The 19,310-nt window shown below is 39.0% G+C and overlaps 2 protein-coding genes and 1 long non-coding RNA gene across 3 annotated transcripts; 2 read left to right on the plus strand and 1 right to left on the minus strand.

The window, feature by feature from the left end:
* Window positions 1-268: 268 nt before the first annotated feature.
* Window positions 269-5,342, minus strand: LOC115748093 (protein trichome birefringence-like 33). The gene is made up of 6 exons (XM_030684495.2): window positions 5,159-5,342; window positions 4,489-4,708; window positions 2,883-3,054; window positions 2,315-2,514; window positions 2,031-2,189; window positions 269-688 (listed from the first exon to the last, which is right to left on the minus strand). Exons 1-6 carry the CDS (start codon window positions 5,334-5,336, stop codon window positions 349-351), a joined length of 1,269 nt encoding a protein of 422 aa, XP_030540355.2. The 5' UTR covers window positions 5,337-5,342; the 3' UTR covers window positions 269-348.
* LOC125316101 lies at window positions 3,244-17,457 on the plus strand. Its single transcript, XR_007199422.1, has 3 exons — window positions 3,244-3,253; window positions 8,828-8,830; window positions 17,230-17,457. It is a non-coding gene; the product is annotated as an uncharacterized LOC125316101 (long non-coding RNA).
* LOC115748129 (cytosolic endo-beta-N-acetylglucosaminidase 1) lies at window positions 10,230-17,393 on the plus strand. The gene is made up of 12 exons (XM_030684549.2): window positions 10,230-10,245; window positions 10,306-10,799; window positions 11,476-11,613; window positions 12,117-12,226; window positions 12,301-12,412; window positions 12,498-12,605; window positions 13,485-13,597; window positions 13,831-13,912; window positions 14,265-14,345; window positions 15,354-15,409; window positions 16,059-16,194; window positions 16,395-17,393. The coding sequence occupies exons 2-12, from the start codon at window positions 10,311-10,313 to the stop codon at window positions 17,103-17,105; spliced, it is 2,136 nt and encodes a 711-aa protein (XP_030540409.1). The 5' UTR covers window positions 10,230-10,245; window positions 10,306-10,310; the 3' UTR covers window positions 17,106-17,393.
* Window positions 17,458-19,310: the final 1,853 nt, after the last annotated feature.

Here is a 19,310-nt window from a genome sequence, read left to right on the forward strand (position 1 = left end):
GGCTCACGTGAGACTCATAAAATTAATAGTTATGATTCACTTGGCTCGATAAACCCGGATCCAGGGAAGAAGTTCCCGGAAGAAATGAGGTCCAACCTAAACAAGCAATACCTCCAGCCTCTAATATCCAATTGCATGTACTAATATGAGTTTAAGGAACATGCAATTCAGACCTAAGTCTTAGGTAAGCCAACATTAAATCGAATTTTTTCCAAAACTAACATGGGAAACACCTCCCCCCCAAAAAAAAAAAAAAAAGGAACTTATATACTTCACATCAAATCTCCCCAAAACTCGAACTATACATGAAAACCCATTTCACTCCTCGTTTTCTAGTACTTGGCATCATCAAGGATGAAAGAGCTTTGTGAAGAGAAGCTCGTTCCAAGTGTCTTGAAGGCCGGGCAAGCACCAATGCACGCAATCGGCATAGCTCACTGGGTTGGCCAGCTGCTCGGGGGTGGGAGGATGCCACTGCTTCTTGTGGATGGAGGTGTGCGCGTCTTTCCGGTAGCTCGAGAGCTGGGTGATGTTGAGGAGCGTGACGGGGACTTCGGTCTTGCCGAGTACTTCTCCGATCACCCGCATGATGCTTTTCGAGCAATCCGGCCCCCAGTAGTTTGGATCCTCGATCATCGTTGTCTCGTTGTAGCAGTTGCCGCCTGGTGCCCCGCCCCACTCGATGCTCCTACGATTAGTACATGTCGTTTCGCGAAATCATATGTTTATACGACGACTTAAGGGAAATTATGGTTTTAATTATCACTTCGGTTTCGCAGATCCAATGGGCATGTGCGGGATAGAATGTGCAGAGTCATGAAAATGTGGACAGAAAATCAATTGGACATAGAGCAAGACCCAAAACTTGTCACGACGATAAACTTGAATCCTCAAACTTTAATCTCGTGTATTTTAAGTCTTAAAACTCACAATTTTGATGAACTTGAATCCTTCCATATTTAAGTGGCTAGAAAATGCCATGTGACTTTTTTCAACCCTTCATGGGTTTAATGAAAAAAAAGAATGCTATTTATTTTTTCTGTTTACAGAAACCTAACAAAAGTAAACTAAGGTGGACAACCGTGACAACTTTTATGACTTAAATGCATCTCACCTAAATGTTAGGATTCAAGCGCATTATAGTGACAATCAATGTAGCACCGACACTCTCTGGAGGCATCCATGTCGTATCCGACACTTTTCGATATGCAATTGACACGTGGTCAGCACTCTAGATAAGCCAGTAACATACAAGTCTAGCATCCCGACACACCATTACGATACACACGGGTCAATTTTGAGCATTTTCAATAAATTATGGATCAAAATATAAATTCATCAAAAATACATGTACTTAAGTTATATGTCCAGCCACCCTAAAATTAATATACTCAACCAATCCAAAAAAAATCAAATTATGAATTCCTAATAGAAGAAGAAGAAGAAGAAGAAACTCACCGCTGATTTTTTTATATATACATGATAATATATGAAAATATACATTTAGTATACGTGTCCTAATGTGCCGGAATTCTCTAATTTTTGAGAAATAACGTGTAGGCCTATTGCGTCGTGTCGTATTGTATTGTGTTGCGTATCGCGTGTCGTGCCGGTGCTACATAGGTGACAATGACAAGTTTTGAGACTCCTAATATAATTGTACTGAAATTGAAACAATTAAGAGAAAGTACAAATACCCACTGCATTTTTCACCCAACGATGATATATTTGTAAGCAAACTCATTTTAGCATCTTGCTTACGTTTAATATGATTTAGTTTTTCTGGCAAAAAAAAAATGATTTAGTTCTTTTTATTCTGAGTATTTTGGGCGGGTGGGAATTTACAATTTTGGGGATTTTTTATTTAAAAAATTGGATTTTTATTTTTATTTTTAAATAGGGACGCAAGGATAATAGCCCTGAACGTGGGACTTTCAAAAGTAGAGGAATCTAGTAGTCCTTGGGATAAGGTATATTCTAGTCAATTTTGAAAGAATTAACGGAGACACATAGGGGGAAATAGAACTCACTTTGTATGCAAAGGTGACATGGTAACAAAGAAGACCCTCGTTTTCTTGGGGTCCATGTTCTTTTGAGCCCATCTCACCATGCTTTTCATCGCCATTCTATAAGCATCCTCAGTCGGCAGCTCCACAAAATCTTTCACCTCATCATCAAATGAACCTCTCCTACAAAAATGAGGGCACAAAAGAAAAAAAAAAACCACACCAATTACATCACTTTTATGTATAGAGACATGTCGAAAGCAGCAGAAACAAATGAAAGATTTTGATGCAAAAGAAAGGGAAATTACAAGACTTTCATCTTCATTCCAGTCATCCACCATAGGTAGGTATTGAACACTATTATATCGACTCCTCTCCAGTGCTTCCCATGCTTGTTGATCGAACCCTTTCGCACCATCCTATCCGATACTCGGTGCACTATCGCATTATCTGAATTCGACTCGAGAAGAAATGGCGCCCAATAGAACTCAATCGTCGCATTATAGTCCTACACATATAAGCGAAATGAAAAGGGGATTGAGCAAACGCTTTATGCATCAATATCACTTGAATTCCTTCTTTTTACCAAAATATAGACCTGAATGGATCAGCAGGTCTTATTGCCGAAGTGCTTATCTATGTTTAAGATGAAAATTTACCATCACATACTTGAGATTGAAGCATCCCAAGATCACTTCGGAAAGTTCGATCGACTGTTTTGCGTACACCATATCGCGATCGACAGCCTTCAATTTAAAAGTAATTCCTCACTGTAGTCTACTGATTCCATCTTAAGTAAGTTCTCAGCACTAAACCGCTCCAATTTCCATCGTTAATCAACCTGTGTGGCAGGACAGGGAGGGCGTCGCTTCTTACCTTGGCAGTGAAAACGGTGAGTGAACCAAAAGTTTCCATTGATTTGGCACCTTCAGGAATGACTGTTTGGAGAAGACACACCATTGACACGAATTGTCCCCTGTTTAATGAATCTCCAATAAACATCATCCTCTTCCCTCTCAGTGTCTCGAGCATTAGTGTGGCGTTAAAGCTGCACCATGAAAATTCCATTCTATCATAAGATCAGTGGCCATGAGGTCATGTTAAAGATTCAATTGAAAGGGATAATGACACAAACGGCCACCAAACTTTGATCCGATATTCAATGTGATCTCTGAATGTTTAATTTGTTCAATGTGGTCCTTGAACTTTAGGTACAAGTTCAATTTAATCCGTGAACTATATGAAATGTTCAATATTGTCCTTTCATTAATTCAAGTTCATGGACTATATTGAACATTTGCATATAGTTCATGTACTAAACCGAACACGTACCCGAAACTTTAAAGTTGTACACTATGATCCCTAAGCTTTTAATCCGTCCGATGTGATCCTTGGATTTTTTATACATGTTAAATTTAGTCCCTGGACTATATGAAATGTTCAATGTTATCATTTCATTAATTAAAGTTTAGGGATAATATTGAACATTTTCATATAACTCATGGACTAAACTGAACATGTACCAAAACTTTTAAAGTTGTACAATTTGGTCTCCGAACTTTAGCCCAATGTGGTCCTCTGAACTTTTAATTTGTTCAATGTAGTCATTGGACTTTTGGAACATATACAATTTAATCTATGAACTATATTAAATGTTCAATATCGTCATTCCATTAATTCAAGTTCGGAGGAAATTTTGAATATTTGCATATAGTTCAGGGACTAAATTGAATACGTACCAAAAGTCCAGAGACCACATTGAACAAACTAAAAATTCATGGACTATTTGTGCCATTTTCTCCTCTCTTTTTCCAGTCATCTTCTCCAATTGAAAAAGTAACAATTTAACATGGATAACTCGCTTGAAGTTGAAGCTCCAATCTTACAGGATGAAATTTGGATAGACATTAGATTCCTCCTGTCAAATGGTGAAACTTGCATATGCAAGAGATAGTATTCGTTTTTTAAAATATTATCGATGCAGCTAGGTCAAATGCACATGCATGGATATGATCCTTCTCAATCGTTTAGACTAAAAAATTGAATTTGGTGATGTGGTCTGGATGAGACCCTTTTGCATGTTCAGGCCAAGTTAGTGTTATAAAGGACTTTGACCCACGTAAACAGATCTTGGCATCCAATTTAAAAGTTCTCAAGAAACATATGTAACAAATCATGCCTAGACGTGCAATGTGGCCAACTTGGCATGCATAACCCTCCTTTCTGAGGTCAGAACAACAATTTAACGACTAAATAAGATCCAATGGCCAAATAATGTAAACCAATTATACATCTGCATGGAAAATTAGGTAATTAGCTATAATGCGCACACGTCACAACTGACTCAATCATAGATAGTTGTTTATGAATTAATGATTAACTTAGATAAAAATGTATCTTTCTCCAAGAGAGACTGACAAGAAACTTCGACAGCCTTATGCAATGTATAATGTATTGGTGTGACAAAAGTATTTAAAGTTACCTGGGAAGAGAGCAACCATGAGGCTGCCATCTCCAGAGCTGATACTCCTTATCCGGCCTTCCATGAGCTTGGCAAGTCAACTGGGGCTGAATGTACGGACACTGCGACTCCAAGTAATGCGGCCGAGTCGATTCGTCCCTCACCCACCTTCCTCCGAATATGTCGCAACCTTCTTCCTCCTTCCCGATCGCGAAGGGCAACGCCTCATTACACTCCTTCTCTATTTAAATGGCATAAGAGGAAAGAAGTCATGAATAGTTTGCCGAAAGCTTCTCGCAAAAGCTTAAACCGTCCGGTGGACAAGTATTAACGTGAAGTAGGAGTGAATCCCACAAGCAAGAGCAATATTGAGAAAAAATACATAGGCATGTGTAATTGAGGAACGCAGGATAAAGTAAGATGAATGAAAATATGCTACATAAGCGGACTCATTGAAGAAAACTCGAAAATTCTCATGCTTAGCCGGGACGGTTTAACGATGGGAACCCCATGCCCCGAGCCACAAAAACACGCCGCCAGCATTGAGATGACCCTGGAACAAGTGTTTTGTTCTGGGAAAGAAGTCTACTATCTTTCTCTGTTCTATGGCTAAGATAAGAGTGACGTGTGACAAAGTGACAGAGACGATGGAGAGGTTGAATTAGGTCAACCAAAGGGTATGAAAACTCACCAGCTCTCGATAGTGGTCGGGTCGGTTGGAGTTGTTGGCCGAACATGCACAAGTTCTCGCCGTAGAGAACTGCGACGAACAGAATGAAGGCCAGCGAGGGGAAGAGATATGGGGGAAGAGGAGCTTTTCTCAGAAGAGAAGAAGGTGAAGAAGATGATGCTGTGATCAGTGGCTTCATTCTTGTCCTCTCTCTCTCTCTCTCTCTCTCTCTCTCTCTCTCTGCTTACAATTGACAGAGAGGGAGAGAGAGTTTATTGCAAGTTAGTTTCATGGTGAGTTGTAATAACATGTGACGTGTGTGTTTGAATAAACACAGCAATAGTATGTACTGGCGAATGAGGTGGAGGAAATAAAATTAGCAAGACAAACAAATTTTATATTACGGGAAAAGGTGGTTGGTTTCATTTTCTGCGCCTACTCAAAGAGAGTAGTACATTGAATTGAATTGATGTGAGAGTTGTCGACCCGAGGGAATTTTACTCATTAAGCTTATCAGCTATGAGGCAATTAGGAGAAAAGTTATATAAAAAAGTCATAAATTTATTGTACGATTACCAATATAATTTTTGACAAATTTAGTGTTAGACCTTTTGACAATTTGCTAATAGTCCTTCTGGCCAATTTTTAATGGAAAAATAGCTGATGTGAATGTCGGCCGTTAACATGATACATCCAACGCTAACGCGAATAATTTTAACAAAATTTTTAATTTTTTTGAGTTTTTATTCTTTCTTTTTTTTTTTCGTGGCCATCAAGGGTCACCTGTGAACTTCACCAGTCATCACAAAGGCCTAGCGAATGTGGAGGGAAAAAGAAAAAGGAAAGAAAAAAAACACAAAAGACACAAAATTTGGAAAAAAAAATGCAAATATCATCCACATCAGCGTCGATCGTACCATGTAGGGCGGTCAATATCCACGTCAGCGATTTCCGACTAAAATAGGTCTGAAGGACTATATTGACAATTGTCAAAAGATTATATGACTAAATTAATACAATTAAAAGGTTTAAGATTGAATTGATTACTGTATAATATATTTAGGATTTTTTAAATAATTTTCGCAGCAATTAGGAGGTAAGCCTATAGTCTCGCACGAGTCTCCTGTCCGTTTGCTAAGAACCAAATGAAGATGCGTGACGGTAAGTTTTAAGTAGAGTTAGTAAATCTTCAATTTCCATAGTAATTAAAATTGACTAGAGATTTTTTATTTTCCAATAAACCAACTGTAGCTTACTAACAAAAAAAAAATGATTTGATCACTCTCAAATCTAGTGTCTTGTCGTATGTTACCAAGTGCTTTTAGTTACGAAAATTGGACCTGTCGATGAGTTAGTTACCTCTCATATAATGATTATACAATATTCGCATCCAATAGCAGATTATCATGTGTAGGGGTGAGCAAGGTTCCAAAGTTGAACCGAGAACCTAAAACTGAAATCTGTGGGAGCCAAGACGGTTCTAAGTTCCAAGGTATGTAGAGTAGGTTTCGGGTTCCAAAAATTGAGAAATCTGTTCCAATGGGTAAATTCTAGGTTCCACTACCTAGAACTTGGAACCTGGACTCTAGATCCTAAAATAAATTTTTGTGTTTTTCTTGGTATATATTTTCGCACGATCCTATAATATTTTATGGCGTTCGATGATAAGTGTACAATCTGAAGCCAAATAAATTTTTAGGTTCCTGGTTCCAAAAAATGATAAACTTGTTCTAGCGGATTAGTAAGGGTTCTAAATATAACATGTACGTAACCTAAAACCGTTTACCTCTACTTTCTCTTAGCGGTTATAGCGTTTACTCTGATTTCGCTTATCTAAAAATGAAAAAAGAAAATAAAAGAAAATAAATTAGCATGTTTTCGGATGTCCTAAAACCGACCTTAGAACCTGTGAAAAGGTAGATTCCAGGTTCCAGAGTATGATGGGCAGGTTCCGAGTTTCAAAAAATAAGGAACCTATTCTGACGGATAGGTTCCACTTCTAAGTTCTAGGTGGAACTTGTAAAGAACCTAGAGCCGCTTACCCCTAATCATATGCCCTAAAATTTATGAATGAGCTCCATCATTTAATTAACAACTTATCAAGTAAATGAAGCGTTTAAAAATTTTCCGGTGCGTCCATCAACTAAGTGGCAAAATTTTAAAGAAGTTGATAGCTAACGGACTAAAAGCGTGCATTCATTGGTATCACTACTTTCAATGGTAAGTTCTTAAATCCACTGGTAAGTGAATGGCAAAAGACTAAACATAAAACGTCACATTTTAGCAGTAGCATCAATAATTAGATATCCATGGTTAAACATTCATAATCACTAATCAGCTCCTTATATATCATTTTTGTCAGGGGGACTGTCCACCTGTGCAGACAAGTTGGAATTATGAAATGAGTAACGTGGCCAATTTATTAATGAATCCCACGAGGCTGCCAACAGAAAAGACGGGTCTTAACTGGGGATCATGATGTTACTTAACATACTCTTATCTCCACCATTATTAAATCGATTTTTGACAGTTGCGGCGAATTTCAATGCATGTGCAATTTCTGTCATTGAAATTTATTTTATGCAATCAAACTGTTTATCAATTTGGATTTGTACAAACAGCCCTCTTAGTTTTTCTTAATTTATTCGAGTCCTTCGACGTTCTTGACTTGTGTAATCGAGGGCTTTCTTTACTCGTTGTACCTAATTTTATCAAATTAGGGCCTCTGTTTTCCGCTAATTTGGCACTCATTTGACACCACCTTAGCATCGTGTGACGTTTTTTTTTTTTTCCATAATAAGAATGCCGCGTCCTTAATTAATCTGACGGTTTAAAATAGCAAGCGACCAAAGGATTCATTTACACAAATGAAGAAAGCTAGAGGACTTGATTGTGCAAAATAAAACTTAGAGGACCAAATTGCACAAATCAAGGAGTTTAGAGAACGTGATTGAAAACATAAAAGACTAGATGCCCAAATTACACAAACGCCGAAATTTAGAGGACTAAAATCCTAATTAACCCTGTTTGAGAAAAAGAAATTATAAATCACCATGTTTATATCCTAACATCTGGAGGAAGACCACTATGGATCGTTCATGTTGCAGACATGAATATAAATCAGCATGACCTGTGGAGGCAAGCTATAATGAAAAAAAAAAAAATTTCCAACGTAGCGCAGATATGAAGTGTATATCTTAATTGGGATATTAGATTGGATCCGATAATCAAAAGCTTAATCCAATGAGTCAACTATCGGGTATGGTTGCATTTGCATATCTTCTTTGAAAGAGAAGTTATCAATGATTTTCATCTAGTAATGAGTATTTAGCATCATTGTTGAGAGGTTCGATACATTTGCGATCGCCAGGAGGGTGTCCACGTCCGAGCCTGTTAATATATTCGATTAGACTTACATTTACTCAAAAGCTTAAGCCTATGAGATACGGGCTGTGCCAACTAAGATATATTAACTGCTCTACACCACATCGATTCTTCAATTTGGGATCACTCACGCATGCATCGTAACAATCGTGAATATGCAATGACACTTCAACCTTGTCTTTCAATTCCCCTTCAACAGACAACAAACAAGACAGTAGAATTTTTGTATAACAAGTACATGCTCAGAGGTCAATAAGCAAGAAAATGCACCTCAGTTTGACTCTTAGAAGCCTAGAAAAGTGGAAGCTAGTCCCTAAATTTTCTTTAGTTCGTTGAAATGTGAGATTGGAATGTGAGGTAGAACATCCACCACACCTGAAAAGAACACTGTCGGCAACGAATTTTTTCCATCTCCTGCACATGTTCTTGACTTCATCTGAAAGCAATTTCTTCACTTTTCACTGATCAAATTCCCAAAGGAAGCTCTTACTGATAACGTGACAACAGCAACTACCCTGTTTGAGGGGCAAATTGTTCAAGAAGCACATGATTCCTCTTCTTCCGAATGTGATTCCCAGCTGATTTGATTGACACAGCGTTCATACTTTTTTCCCTTTTGGTGCTTCTGTATTGAATTTTGTGATTGCTATGGAAATTTGATCTTTTCTGGATGCTTCGCGTGATGATCAACGTTCATATGACGTGCACTTGTAGCTTTTTTGGTGGTATTTGTTGGTGTGATCAACCTGATAACAATAATGTAATAATGGGCATCGCTAGTAGTACTGGGGGGAGAGCAGCATATCTAGCATGACCCAGGTGGTCCCTTCTCCGTTTAGCTAAAGTTGTCTTGTCACTTTGTTAGCATCGCTTCATGTTATGGAAGAAAAGCGCCATGTCCTAAGGAAAGAATCGTGTCCTGACCCTTTTCTCTCACCGTTACAATTACTGCGATAAATTCATTCGTTAGATCGTATCGTTGTACGTTTCAGCTCCCAAAGTAAGCAGAGGTTTAAAATTTTCGAACTGAAACAGAATGTATTACGTCGACGGCTGAATTGTGAGATATTTCGTCGATGAATCCCCTCCATTGCAATGGAAAATTGCCGACAATAGCGCATGACTTTGTATTGCGCCGACTTTTGACGCGGTCTTTTACTAGACATTTTAGAATTTCTGCGAGAAGAGAGAGGAAAGGAAATTTTCAAGTCTTCTTTTTTGGGTATTTTGTACTCTCATTTTGCTCGCCTAGACCTCCCAGACAAAGCCCCAGTTATTTAGGATACTTCACATTCTTACTGGTTAAGTATTTCTATTATGCCATTGTCGTGCGAATGGCATGTGACTAAGGCTGAACTGTTAAGAGCATATAAGCTCACCCCACTTTAATTAATGATTCAACAACTATGGCAGAAAATATCTCAATTCTCAGATTCTGTGTAATCCAGAAAATGAAACGACCAAGCAAAACCTATTCTAATTGAAAGGTTTCGTAGAAGTTAAGGCTGTAAATGATGGAAAAACCAGAAATTCGAGGTGGGGAACAAAAATTTTTAGGGGAGAAGCAGAGGTGGATTCGCACCGTAAAGGGACAAAGCCACGATACCTTGCGTGACTTGCGAATGGTGAAGTCAAGTCTTTGTCCCCAGCAAACAGCCTTCTAAGTCGATCCTTAAAAATATCCAACGACCCATTTCACCAAAGTCAAGAAACTGTGAAAGCAACACAGAGCAAGAGCATCCAAAGACGACAAGGCAGTGAAGGCACACCACTCGCTTATCAATTTCCCATGTTCCCTCTTCATTTATTGCTCAACTTCCTCTCCACCATCGTCCAAAGGATCAAGATCTTCGCTTTCTCTCTCATCATGTCAGAAAACCTCAAGAACCACGAAGAACAAGAAGAGCCACTGTCCCCTCGACAGGACCCTGATCCTTTCAACCCGGTCTCGCCGTCGACCCCCATATCCTACCCAATCAAGACCCTTGAAGAGCTGGAATCCCGCTCCTACTTCGAATCTTTTCACTACCTATATAACAGGGCTACTGTTTCTCTCCAGACAAAGCAAGGTGATTTGCCCAACAGGCCGAGGATCCTGGTTTGCCATGATATGCAAGGTGGGTATCTGGATGATAAGTGGGTGCAAGGTGGGGACAACGCAGAGGCTTATGCAATATGGCATTGGTACCTCATGGACGTCTTCGTCTACTTCTCTCATAATCTCGTCACTCTGCCTCCTCCTTGTTGGACTAATGCTGCTCACAGACATGGCGTTCGGGTAATAATACTTCGTGAATTGCTGATGTTGAGAACATGGTTTTGATTTTCCCTTTCGATGGATTAACCTTTCTTTCTGGTGGGGGTCCCAAAAAAAGTCTATGTGATGAGGTTGTAAAGAGCTGCCTGTTTCAGTGTCTGTGGTAAGTTTGGGTAATGAATGATGGCGATTTGCAAAGGGTCGGACCAATTTGTGCTTCTTGGTGCTTTGTTGTATGAGGCCCATAAAGGGGAAATTTTTAAGAGATTTCCACAAAGCTTCGCAGTAGTAGATGAGTGGATATCCAATCCAGCTAACTTCCACTGTTAATTTCTTCATTTTGTGACTAGTGTGAATAGGAAGACTCTGCCCCTTCTTAGTCTAGTGCTTTTATATCTAGGCTCTTCCATTGATGAATCCCATGGCACTTGGTTTTCCTTTTTACATGAGGAGGCTTTGGCTAATGTTGGTTGTGCTATCCTAGTTATTGCCACCGTCACAACAATCTATTCAAGACTACACTTGTGTTGATGGATATTTTCCTTTTCTTGCCTTGACATTAGCTTGATGTGGGTAAAGAACTAGGTAAGTGGGAAACCTGCTCATGATGTTTTCGACAAGTGTATGTACTTTCTTACATTGTATGTGTTGAGTAAGGTGGTGGTAATTTAACTACAAATTCTGCCAATGGCATTAGGTTTTGGGGACGTTCATTGCTGAATGGGAAGAGGGACGACTTGCTTGCAACAAGCTGCTTTCAACAAAGGATTCTGCTCGGATGTATGCTGAGCGCTTGGCACAACTTGCTGCTGCATTGGGCTTTGATGGATGGCTGGTATGTTGCCCATAGAATGATATGTCTGGGACCAAACACGTCTTTCTTTGCCAGTTTATGTACTTTAGTCTCCTATATTGAAGGTTAGATGATAGTGCCATAGCATTCAGCAAATCTATAAGGTAAATGCATGTGAATTTGATAGAATCGTGAAATCTCACTTTGGGAGCACACAATCTTGGCTTTAATCTGCACTGAGGGTGTGTGTGTGTGTGTGTGTGTGTGTGTGTGTGTGGAGTTTCAGCTTTGAGGAGATCGGAGCAGTATAACTGACATTAGAACGATAATCACCGCTTTCTCCCAAATATTCTGCCAGGTATTCTGCTACTCGGACGGGACTTGTCTTTAGATATCTTTTAGGGAAATATACCTTTTAAGAGATATCATATCATGTCAATGAGAAAGCGAGGGATAAATGAGTGTCATTGTAGCTTCTTATTTATGGTCGAGGGCCAAGAATGGCCTTTCCTCTTCGAAGCTGACTAAGTGACCTTTGTTTACAGATCAACATGGAGGTCGACCTGAAATTGGAACAAATCCCCATTATGCTCGAATTTGTCAGCCATTTGACCCAGACAATGCACTCCTCGGTGCCTGGGTCTTTAGTTATTTGGTCGGTTATGGAAATCCCTTTTTGGCTTACCTTATAGTCCTTTTTTGTTAGTTATATTTATTGTTTTTATGCAGGTACGACAGTGTAACCATCCATGGCCATCTTAAGTGGCAAGATCAATTGAACAACTACAATAAACCTTTCTTTGATCTTTGCGATGGCATTTTCGTAAATTACACATGGCGGGTACACCTAATCCCTTTCTTTTAATTAGGGACTATGCTTTGTTTTCGGTTTTTTTTTTTTTTAAACTCTCATATGCATTATGCAGGAAAACTATCCGAGGCTTTCAGCTGCTGTTGCAGGTGATAGGAAGTATGATGTTTACATGGGCATTGATGTATTTGGAAGGAACACTTACGGTGGCGGACAATGGAAGGTCTGTAATATATCAGTCTCTCCATAAACATTTTTTTCCTCCTTGTGCCATAGCTTTTGCGATGCTTACAGTTCTCTAGTTTAGAAGGCGGAAGATAGTCAAATATATGTTGCACCCCATGCACATATTCTACACTTTTAACATTTTCTGTTGGATTCTAAGCTTTAAATAATTGATCTCCTCTGAAAATTGTAAGGTTCCCTTTAATCTGATTTTTGATCTGATCATGGAGAAGGAACTGGTCTGTGTAGCGAAAACGAGCTATAAAATTTTAGGGCCTCCTGGCCTCATGATTTCTGGAAGGATGAATGAACAGATCAAGCAGTTCAGAAGGACCAAAGGAGATCGAGTAATGCTATAAGAGAAACTGTGGACCGTATTAAGTAGGTAATCTTTGAACAGAAGAAAACGACGAGTGTCATCATGGTATTCAAATGGAATACATAATGCTGACAAAGAATTCTATAGCATCTTCCACTTCCTTTTCTGTCCCCTACTGCATTGTCACTGCTAACTCATGAATACGGTAAATTAAAAATGTTTATGACGCTCAGCTTACAAGACTTGAACTTATACTTGTGGAATGTCGGGGACCTTAGTCTTGTTAAAGCCGTTTTGATTCTTTTAGTCCTTGATTCTTCAGTTATCTCATGGGCATTTTCTTGTCTTTTATGAGCTCGACCTCTAAAGACCAGATGCATTCTAAATAGTGGAGCAACAGTATGAGCTTGTCATTCAAATAAAAGTTAGATCATATTCTGATTTATACAATACAATTTGATGTATTAGATTTAAGTTTTTCAGATTTAATCTCTTTGCATGTCTTGTAACCATTGGCTGTGGAAGCATCTGACTACTTAGGGCTCGTTTGCTTTATAGGCAAGTGTTGCACTAGATGTGCTGAAGAAGGACGAAGTTTCAGCAGCTATATTTGCTCCAGGATGGGTCTATGAGACTAAGCAGCCACCTAATTTTGAGACTGCTCAAAATCAGTATGCTTTCTTCTTCGTAATTTCCTTCTATGCCCTCATAAACTTGCATCGAGCTCAAATTGCATCAGTTTGTCAATTACACCTTTAGATGCTAAGTTCTCTCCCAGTTTATATGAGTAAATGTGGCTACATCATAGATTAGAAGCTTCTAATCATAGGTTGGACTTTTCATGTATACAGCAAGTTTCATTATCTTTGCTTTCCGTTTCTTTGTCATACTTTGCAATTGGCAGTTGGTGGAGTCTTGTTGAAAACTCATGGGGAGTACTGCAAAGATATCCAAAATCACTACCATTTCACTCCAATTTTGATCAGGTTCTGACTGCATTTGACTTATATCTAGTTTATACATTATCTTGTTACTATTATGCAAATCTCGTTCTGCAATGTCATCTAGAACACTCTGTGAGATCTAGCTACATTTCTCCAACGTTAGTAATTGATAAGGGTGCTTTTTTTCTGCTCTTTCTTCAACCTCGGATCATTGCAAGTCATTGGATTATTGTGGGTTCTGGAAAAGATGCTGTCATGTGATTTCAGTTTCCTTCTAGTCTAATCAAAGTTGAGGCATACTTGTTGATACAACATACCAGCATCCAGCAGGATCCTGGGTTTCATAGCTGACTTATTTTTCTAAAAAAGTTTTCTTTACTTTTTGGTGATGCAGGGTCGTGGCTATCATTATTCTGTTGATGGAAATCAGATATCTGAGGCATCTTGGTGTAACATATCTTGCCAAAGTTTTCAGGTACTCCTATGATCTCAGGAGAAGTTTTAACGTATATGAGTTTTCTTTCATGTGAAACTAAAAATAGTTCTGCCCTTATCTAATGGAGAAAAGCGAGATCTTAGATTACTTAGAAGTTCTGGGTGCTTTAATTGGTGTGCTAATCAGCTACTAATTGGTATTAGAAGTGATCCCAAGATTCGATTAGGGCAGCAATAAGCAACTCCATTGACGATGCCCTTTGTGTTCGATTCTAAGAGCAAAAACTCAATATATTCTGAATATTTGGAGACTGTAATATCACAAGTATGATATATATTCAGTGAGCTGAAATATCTGGATCCTGATATTCTTTCTGGATTCTACTACCCTTGGTCACCATAAGAAGATTGGTTTAGTTCAATTGTCCTTTTTATGGCATTGTGGAATCAGTGTAACATGGTGTTGTGCCCACTAGGCTAAAATGCCTAAACCAGTTACATCACATGAAAAGTAGCAAGAAAATCTCTTTTGCACAGTTGCCTTAGAGGTCCACAGAAGTTTGGTCAAAGCTTGATGACCTCATGAAAATTGTAGGACATAACTCCTTTGGAATTGGAATGTCCATGCTTGATACAAGCTCTCAGCATTGACTGATGCATCTGTCTTAATGGCTTGACTAATGCATGCCAGAGCAATCTCGTATTATTGTCTTGGAGTCAGGAGATGAATTAGAAAATAGCTGTGAAGTTTTTTAATTCAACTTGTAAGATATGATGTATGTTTCTACACATTAACGTAAGCTTGATCGATTTGACCCAAAAAAAATAAAACGTAAGCTCGATCTGAAGAACTTGGTGACAACCAGAAAATTTGGAACTAGTCAATTGCTAATAATCTGAGTCTGAACTTGATATCGATTCTACTCTTTCCACTGTAGGTCATTGAATAAATATGCTTATTTGAGTTGAGTCCTTAGGCCACAATTTACTGAATTAAACTTGTCCTTTCTTCCTTCTCATGTTCATTTATGTGATTGATATTTGGCAGCCTTTCCTTGAGTTCCATGGAGATGGTACCGACAATCCCATTGTTGTCAGTGTGAAGTAAGTTTTAATGGTCTTAACAAATGTGTGCCAATAATTTCTGCATGGTCAATTGCTTTGAATGCAAGGGTAGGTCAAATGACAAATATGCACTTGCAGTTAGGGGGTTGTTAACTTTGTGAGTTGCTCTTTGTATAGGAAACCACTAGTTTACATAAGCAGTTAAGGCTTCATTTATTGATCAAAATAGGTGAATATCAGGCAAAAGGGGGTCTGGGTATTGAATTGTTATGATGTCCGGGCTGAAATCGAGGATGAGATCTGGACATGTGAAAATAACTCGAAATCCGCATGTATGCAAGCTTTTGAACATTCCATGTATCTTTCTTCTTTCTCATTACTTTTCTTTTTCTAAATTTTTGTAGTAACTTCTGTTTCACACAATAGTTATTGCTTTGTCGTCCCAGAGCATTATGTTGCAGAAAGCAGACATCTGTAGAATAATATAAGAGGATCATGAGACCTTGAAAGAAGTGATTGGACAAATACAAAGAGAGCTGATCTCTAAAAGAATAATTAAAGATCTTTCTTCTGTTTCCCTTTCTTGCTCATCTGTCGCTATCAGGTCTGCGGTCTTACTATAGCTAGAATTTCAGTATATTATGTATTAAGAGGGACCTTTAATCGAACAAATTGTGCAAATGTTAAGTCTTAAGGAAGCGTCCTTCAGCGGAGGAGGGAATATCACGTTTAAAGGAACTCTCAAAGGCAATGCTTATTTCACAGCCAGGCTTTTTGAGGCAGACCTTCCTTTAGGAAATTCACCGATGTACTTCACTTACTCGGTAAGCCATCCCTCTCGTCGAAACTCTAGTGCTCGAAGAAGTTTTGCAGCTTTCATCCCCCAAAGGAGGTCCAGATAACATTGTGATGTTGGTAGTGATTGTAGCTGAAATGCAAAGACCACTCGGATCTTTTAGTGCCTGAAGCAGCTAAAATTATGAGCAAGGTCCTCTTCATGTTACAATTGTTTCTGCTTTCACAGGTAAAATCGGAGGGCAGTTCCCTTGTGGGCCTTTCCCTGGAATTTTCCTCGGAAAAGAATGAGAGGAACACTGTACTTCTCGCATCCCACGGAAACGCTCTAGATACGATGAATCAGTTTGTCCGTAGATTCAGTGAAGTGATTATGCCACGTCGGGTTACGAAGCTGGAGAGCTCCCCGGAATGGGTCATACTGGAGAGTAGCATATCGATGGACGGCTACACCTTGAAAGGAATCCGCGCTTTATGCTACAGGCCACTGAGTACGACATCTGGATCAGGTGACCGATCAGTGGAGTTTTATGCAGTTCTCGGTCACATTACTATCAAGACTGAGGAGCGGAACTCGTTCCTTCCACCCTCTAGCTCGTGGCTAGTTGAGGGTCGAGATATCAAGTGGGCCTCTGATTCTCATGGTTCGAAGACCGTCAGTCTCAAGATTACATGGGAATGGAGAGACGGTAATTCTCCATACTTCAGTTATAATGTGTATGTAGAGGAAATAATCAAAATGGAAGGTACAGGCCAAGACGAGCTCATGTCAAAGGGTGCGCGGAAATACCTCGGGGCAGCGCAAGTAAGGTCCTTCTATGTGTCTGACCATGTTGTGCAGCTGAGCGTCACGAGTCTCAAATTCATCATCCAAGTATGCACCCTCGACGGGGCTTGTCAGAAGCTGGACGAGTCCCCACGTTTTGCTCTCAACAGTTGAGGCTCTTTTCGCTTGCATCAGACGGGATATTCATTCTTGATCTCCTCTTCGTTGCGGGAAGGACGAGTTAATTCGTTACTATTGATATCAGCCAACCACAAATCGACTGTTTATGACGATGGAGCGTCCACGTCGGGCGCGCTTTCCAGCGTCATAACGACTCATTATCGATGCGTTGTATCCAGTTGCATATTCATTAGTGATATGTACAATACAATAAGGATGATACGCGAAGCTCTTACAGTATGGATCAATTCCGCCGATGTGAACGATCATCAGAGGAGAGAATGGAAGTGCAAATTCGACTGTTTTCCGACTTTATTCTATGAGAGTCAGACATTATTTTCACCTTCGAATTTAAGAAGTGCTCATCTTTTTCCGCCATGTCCAAGGCACAAAACATGATGCCTATCACAATAATAACGCTAATGGTACTTGGAATGATGTAATGGTTCGAGAAAAGCAGTAATCCTAATTAAACCAAGAAAGGTTGACATTGTGCAACCGGTTCGGTTTCAAGAGTTAGACTAATGAGAAGACTTTATGGTCCACGAACATTGAATCGTCTCGATTACTTTCTGTTTTTAAGTCTTTCGATCTGACATATGATTTTGACTGTTGCCTCTAGTTTTTGTTTTGTGGTTTACATACTGTGTTCGTTTTTTTAGTTGGCAAGAAAGAGAATTCTCGATATCACAAATCAAAATTAGAGGAGCCGGAAGAAGAAGAATTTAAAGTGGGTGGGTGGGGTCTAAAAGGGACAAAAAATTATGTTTTCTATGTGCTAAAAACCAATAGCAGCCGCAGTTATGGAGATCAGTGTCAAGACTTTTTCATCTTACTTATGCTTTAATCTGAGCGTATATTAACAATTTAAATGGCACAATATCAAAGATAGCAACATGACAATGTCCTTATGGATGGTCAAAAATTGAAACTAGCATGTCCTGTGGTGGCCTCGTGATGAAGAAGATTCAAAGTAGAGTTGTTTTGAGACTTCGTTATGTGATTAATCATACGCCTTAGCACTCTCATAATCGAACTCCCCCTGTTGGAATTACTACGACTATTATGTTGTAATACTATTAAATCCTCCGAATAAGACGGCATGTTATATGCCCAATCGGATTTGCGGAAAATTGAGATTCTGTTGTGCTATTAGGCAATCATTTTTCTAAACATCAAGCGGGCAAGAGATAATTGAGGGGATATGATTTCAAGGTTGGGAAAATTATCAAAAAAAAATCTCAAATCTATCGTAATTGTGACAATTCAGTCATTTCACCAATTGAGTCATAAACCTTTTGCATTTGTGTCAATTCGGTCCATCTAACCAACCTTGACTGGCCGGAGCTAACGTGGCAATTTTACATAATTTTTAATTCTATTTTAGATTTTAATTTTTTTTTCCATTTTTTTCTTCTCCTTCTTCCTCCCGGCGATAGGCCTAAGGAGAGCGAAGGTGAGGCCTTCACTGGGCGAGCTTGACCTAGACAGATCCGATGTGGCTCGACTAACCTTGCCATGGCTAGGTGACTCGACCTCGCCTAGACTCACCTAGACATGGCGAGGCTCAACCTAGTCCAGCAACGAGATGGACAGCAAGGCTCGATTGACTACCTGGAGGAAGAAGGAAAACAAAAAAAAAAAAGAATGAAAAATAAAAAATATAAGAAAAATTATATCAAAATATTACTAAAAATTGTCACGTCCGCTCCCGCCGGCTAATGTTGGCTAAATTAACTAAATTAGCATACATGCAAAATGTTTAGGACTTAATTGAAAAAAAAAATGGAATTGAACCGAATTGATACAATTACAATAAGATCAGAACTTTTTTGATATTTTTTCCTTCGAAAGTTATATACATCTAGTGAAGTCAAACAAGATCACGGGCTTCGTTTAAATTAAGTACATGAACACTTTGTTAGGACGACAAAAGTGAATGTAGACATCAATGCTCATTTAGAAAACGACTCGAGGAAGAAGGGGAAAGGAAGAACGACAAGAAAGGGGAACAAGGAAAATTAAGTGAAGCCGACTAAACTATACATGTTAAGACAAACCAAGATTTTCCTTTGGAAGTATTACATTCGACCTCGAGCACTCAAGAGCTAGAGATATATAATAAAGAGTCAAAAAAAGAAGAAAGAAGAAAGAAGAAAGGCAAAATCCCCAGGTCAATAAAGAAGCAACATCGAGGTT

This window comes from Rhodamnia argentea, chromosome 8 (assembly GCF_020921035.1).
Source record: "Rhodamnia argentea isolate NSW1041297 chromosome 8, ASM2092103v1, whole genome shotgun sequence".
NCBI lineage: Eukaryota > Viridiplantae > Streptophyta > Magnoliopsida > Myrtales > Myrtaceae > Rhodamnia > Rhodamnia argentea.

Coding starts and splice junctions, on each gene's coding strand:
- LOC115748093 (XM_030684495.2), bottom strand. CDS start 5,336: ATGAAGCCACTGATCACAGCATCATCTTCTTCACCTTCTTCTCTTCTG. Junction 4,709..5,158: donor CCGACCACTATCGAGAGCTG/GTGAGTTTTCAT, acceptor CCATTTAAATAG/AGAAGGAGTGTAATGAGGCG. Junction 689..2,030: donor ATGTCACCTTTGCATACAAA/GTGAGTTCTATT, acceptor TACTAATCGTAG/GAGCATCGAGTGGGGCGGGG.
- LOC115748129 (XM_030684549.2), top strand. CDS start 10,311: ATGTTCCCTCTTCATTTATTGCTCAACTTCCTCTCCACCATCGTCCAA. Junction 12,606..13,484: donor ACGGTGGCGGACAATGGAAG/GTCTGTAATATA, acceptor TTTGCTTTATAG/GCAAGTGTTGCACTAGATGT. Junction 16,195..16,394: donor CGATGTACTTCACTTACTCG/GTAAGCCATCCC, acceptor CTGCTTTCACAG/GTAAAATCGGAGGGCAGTTC.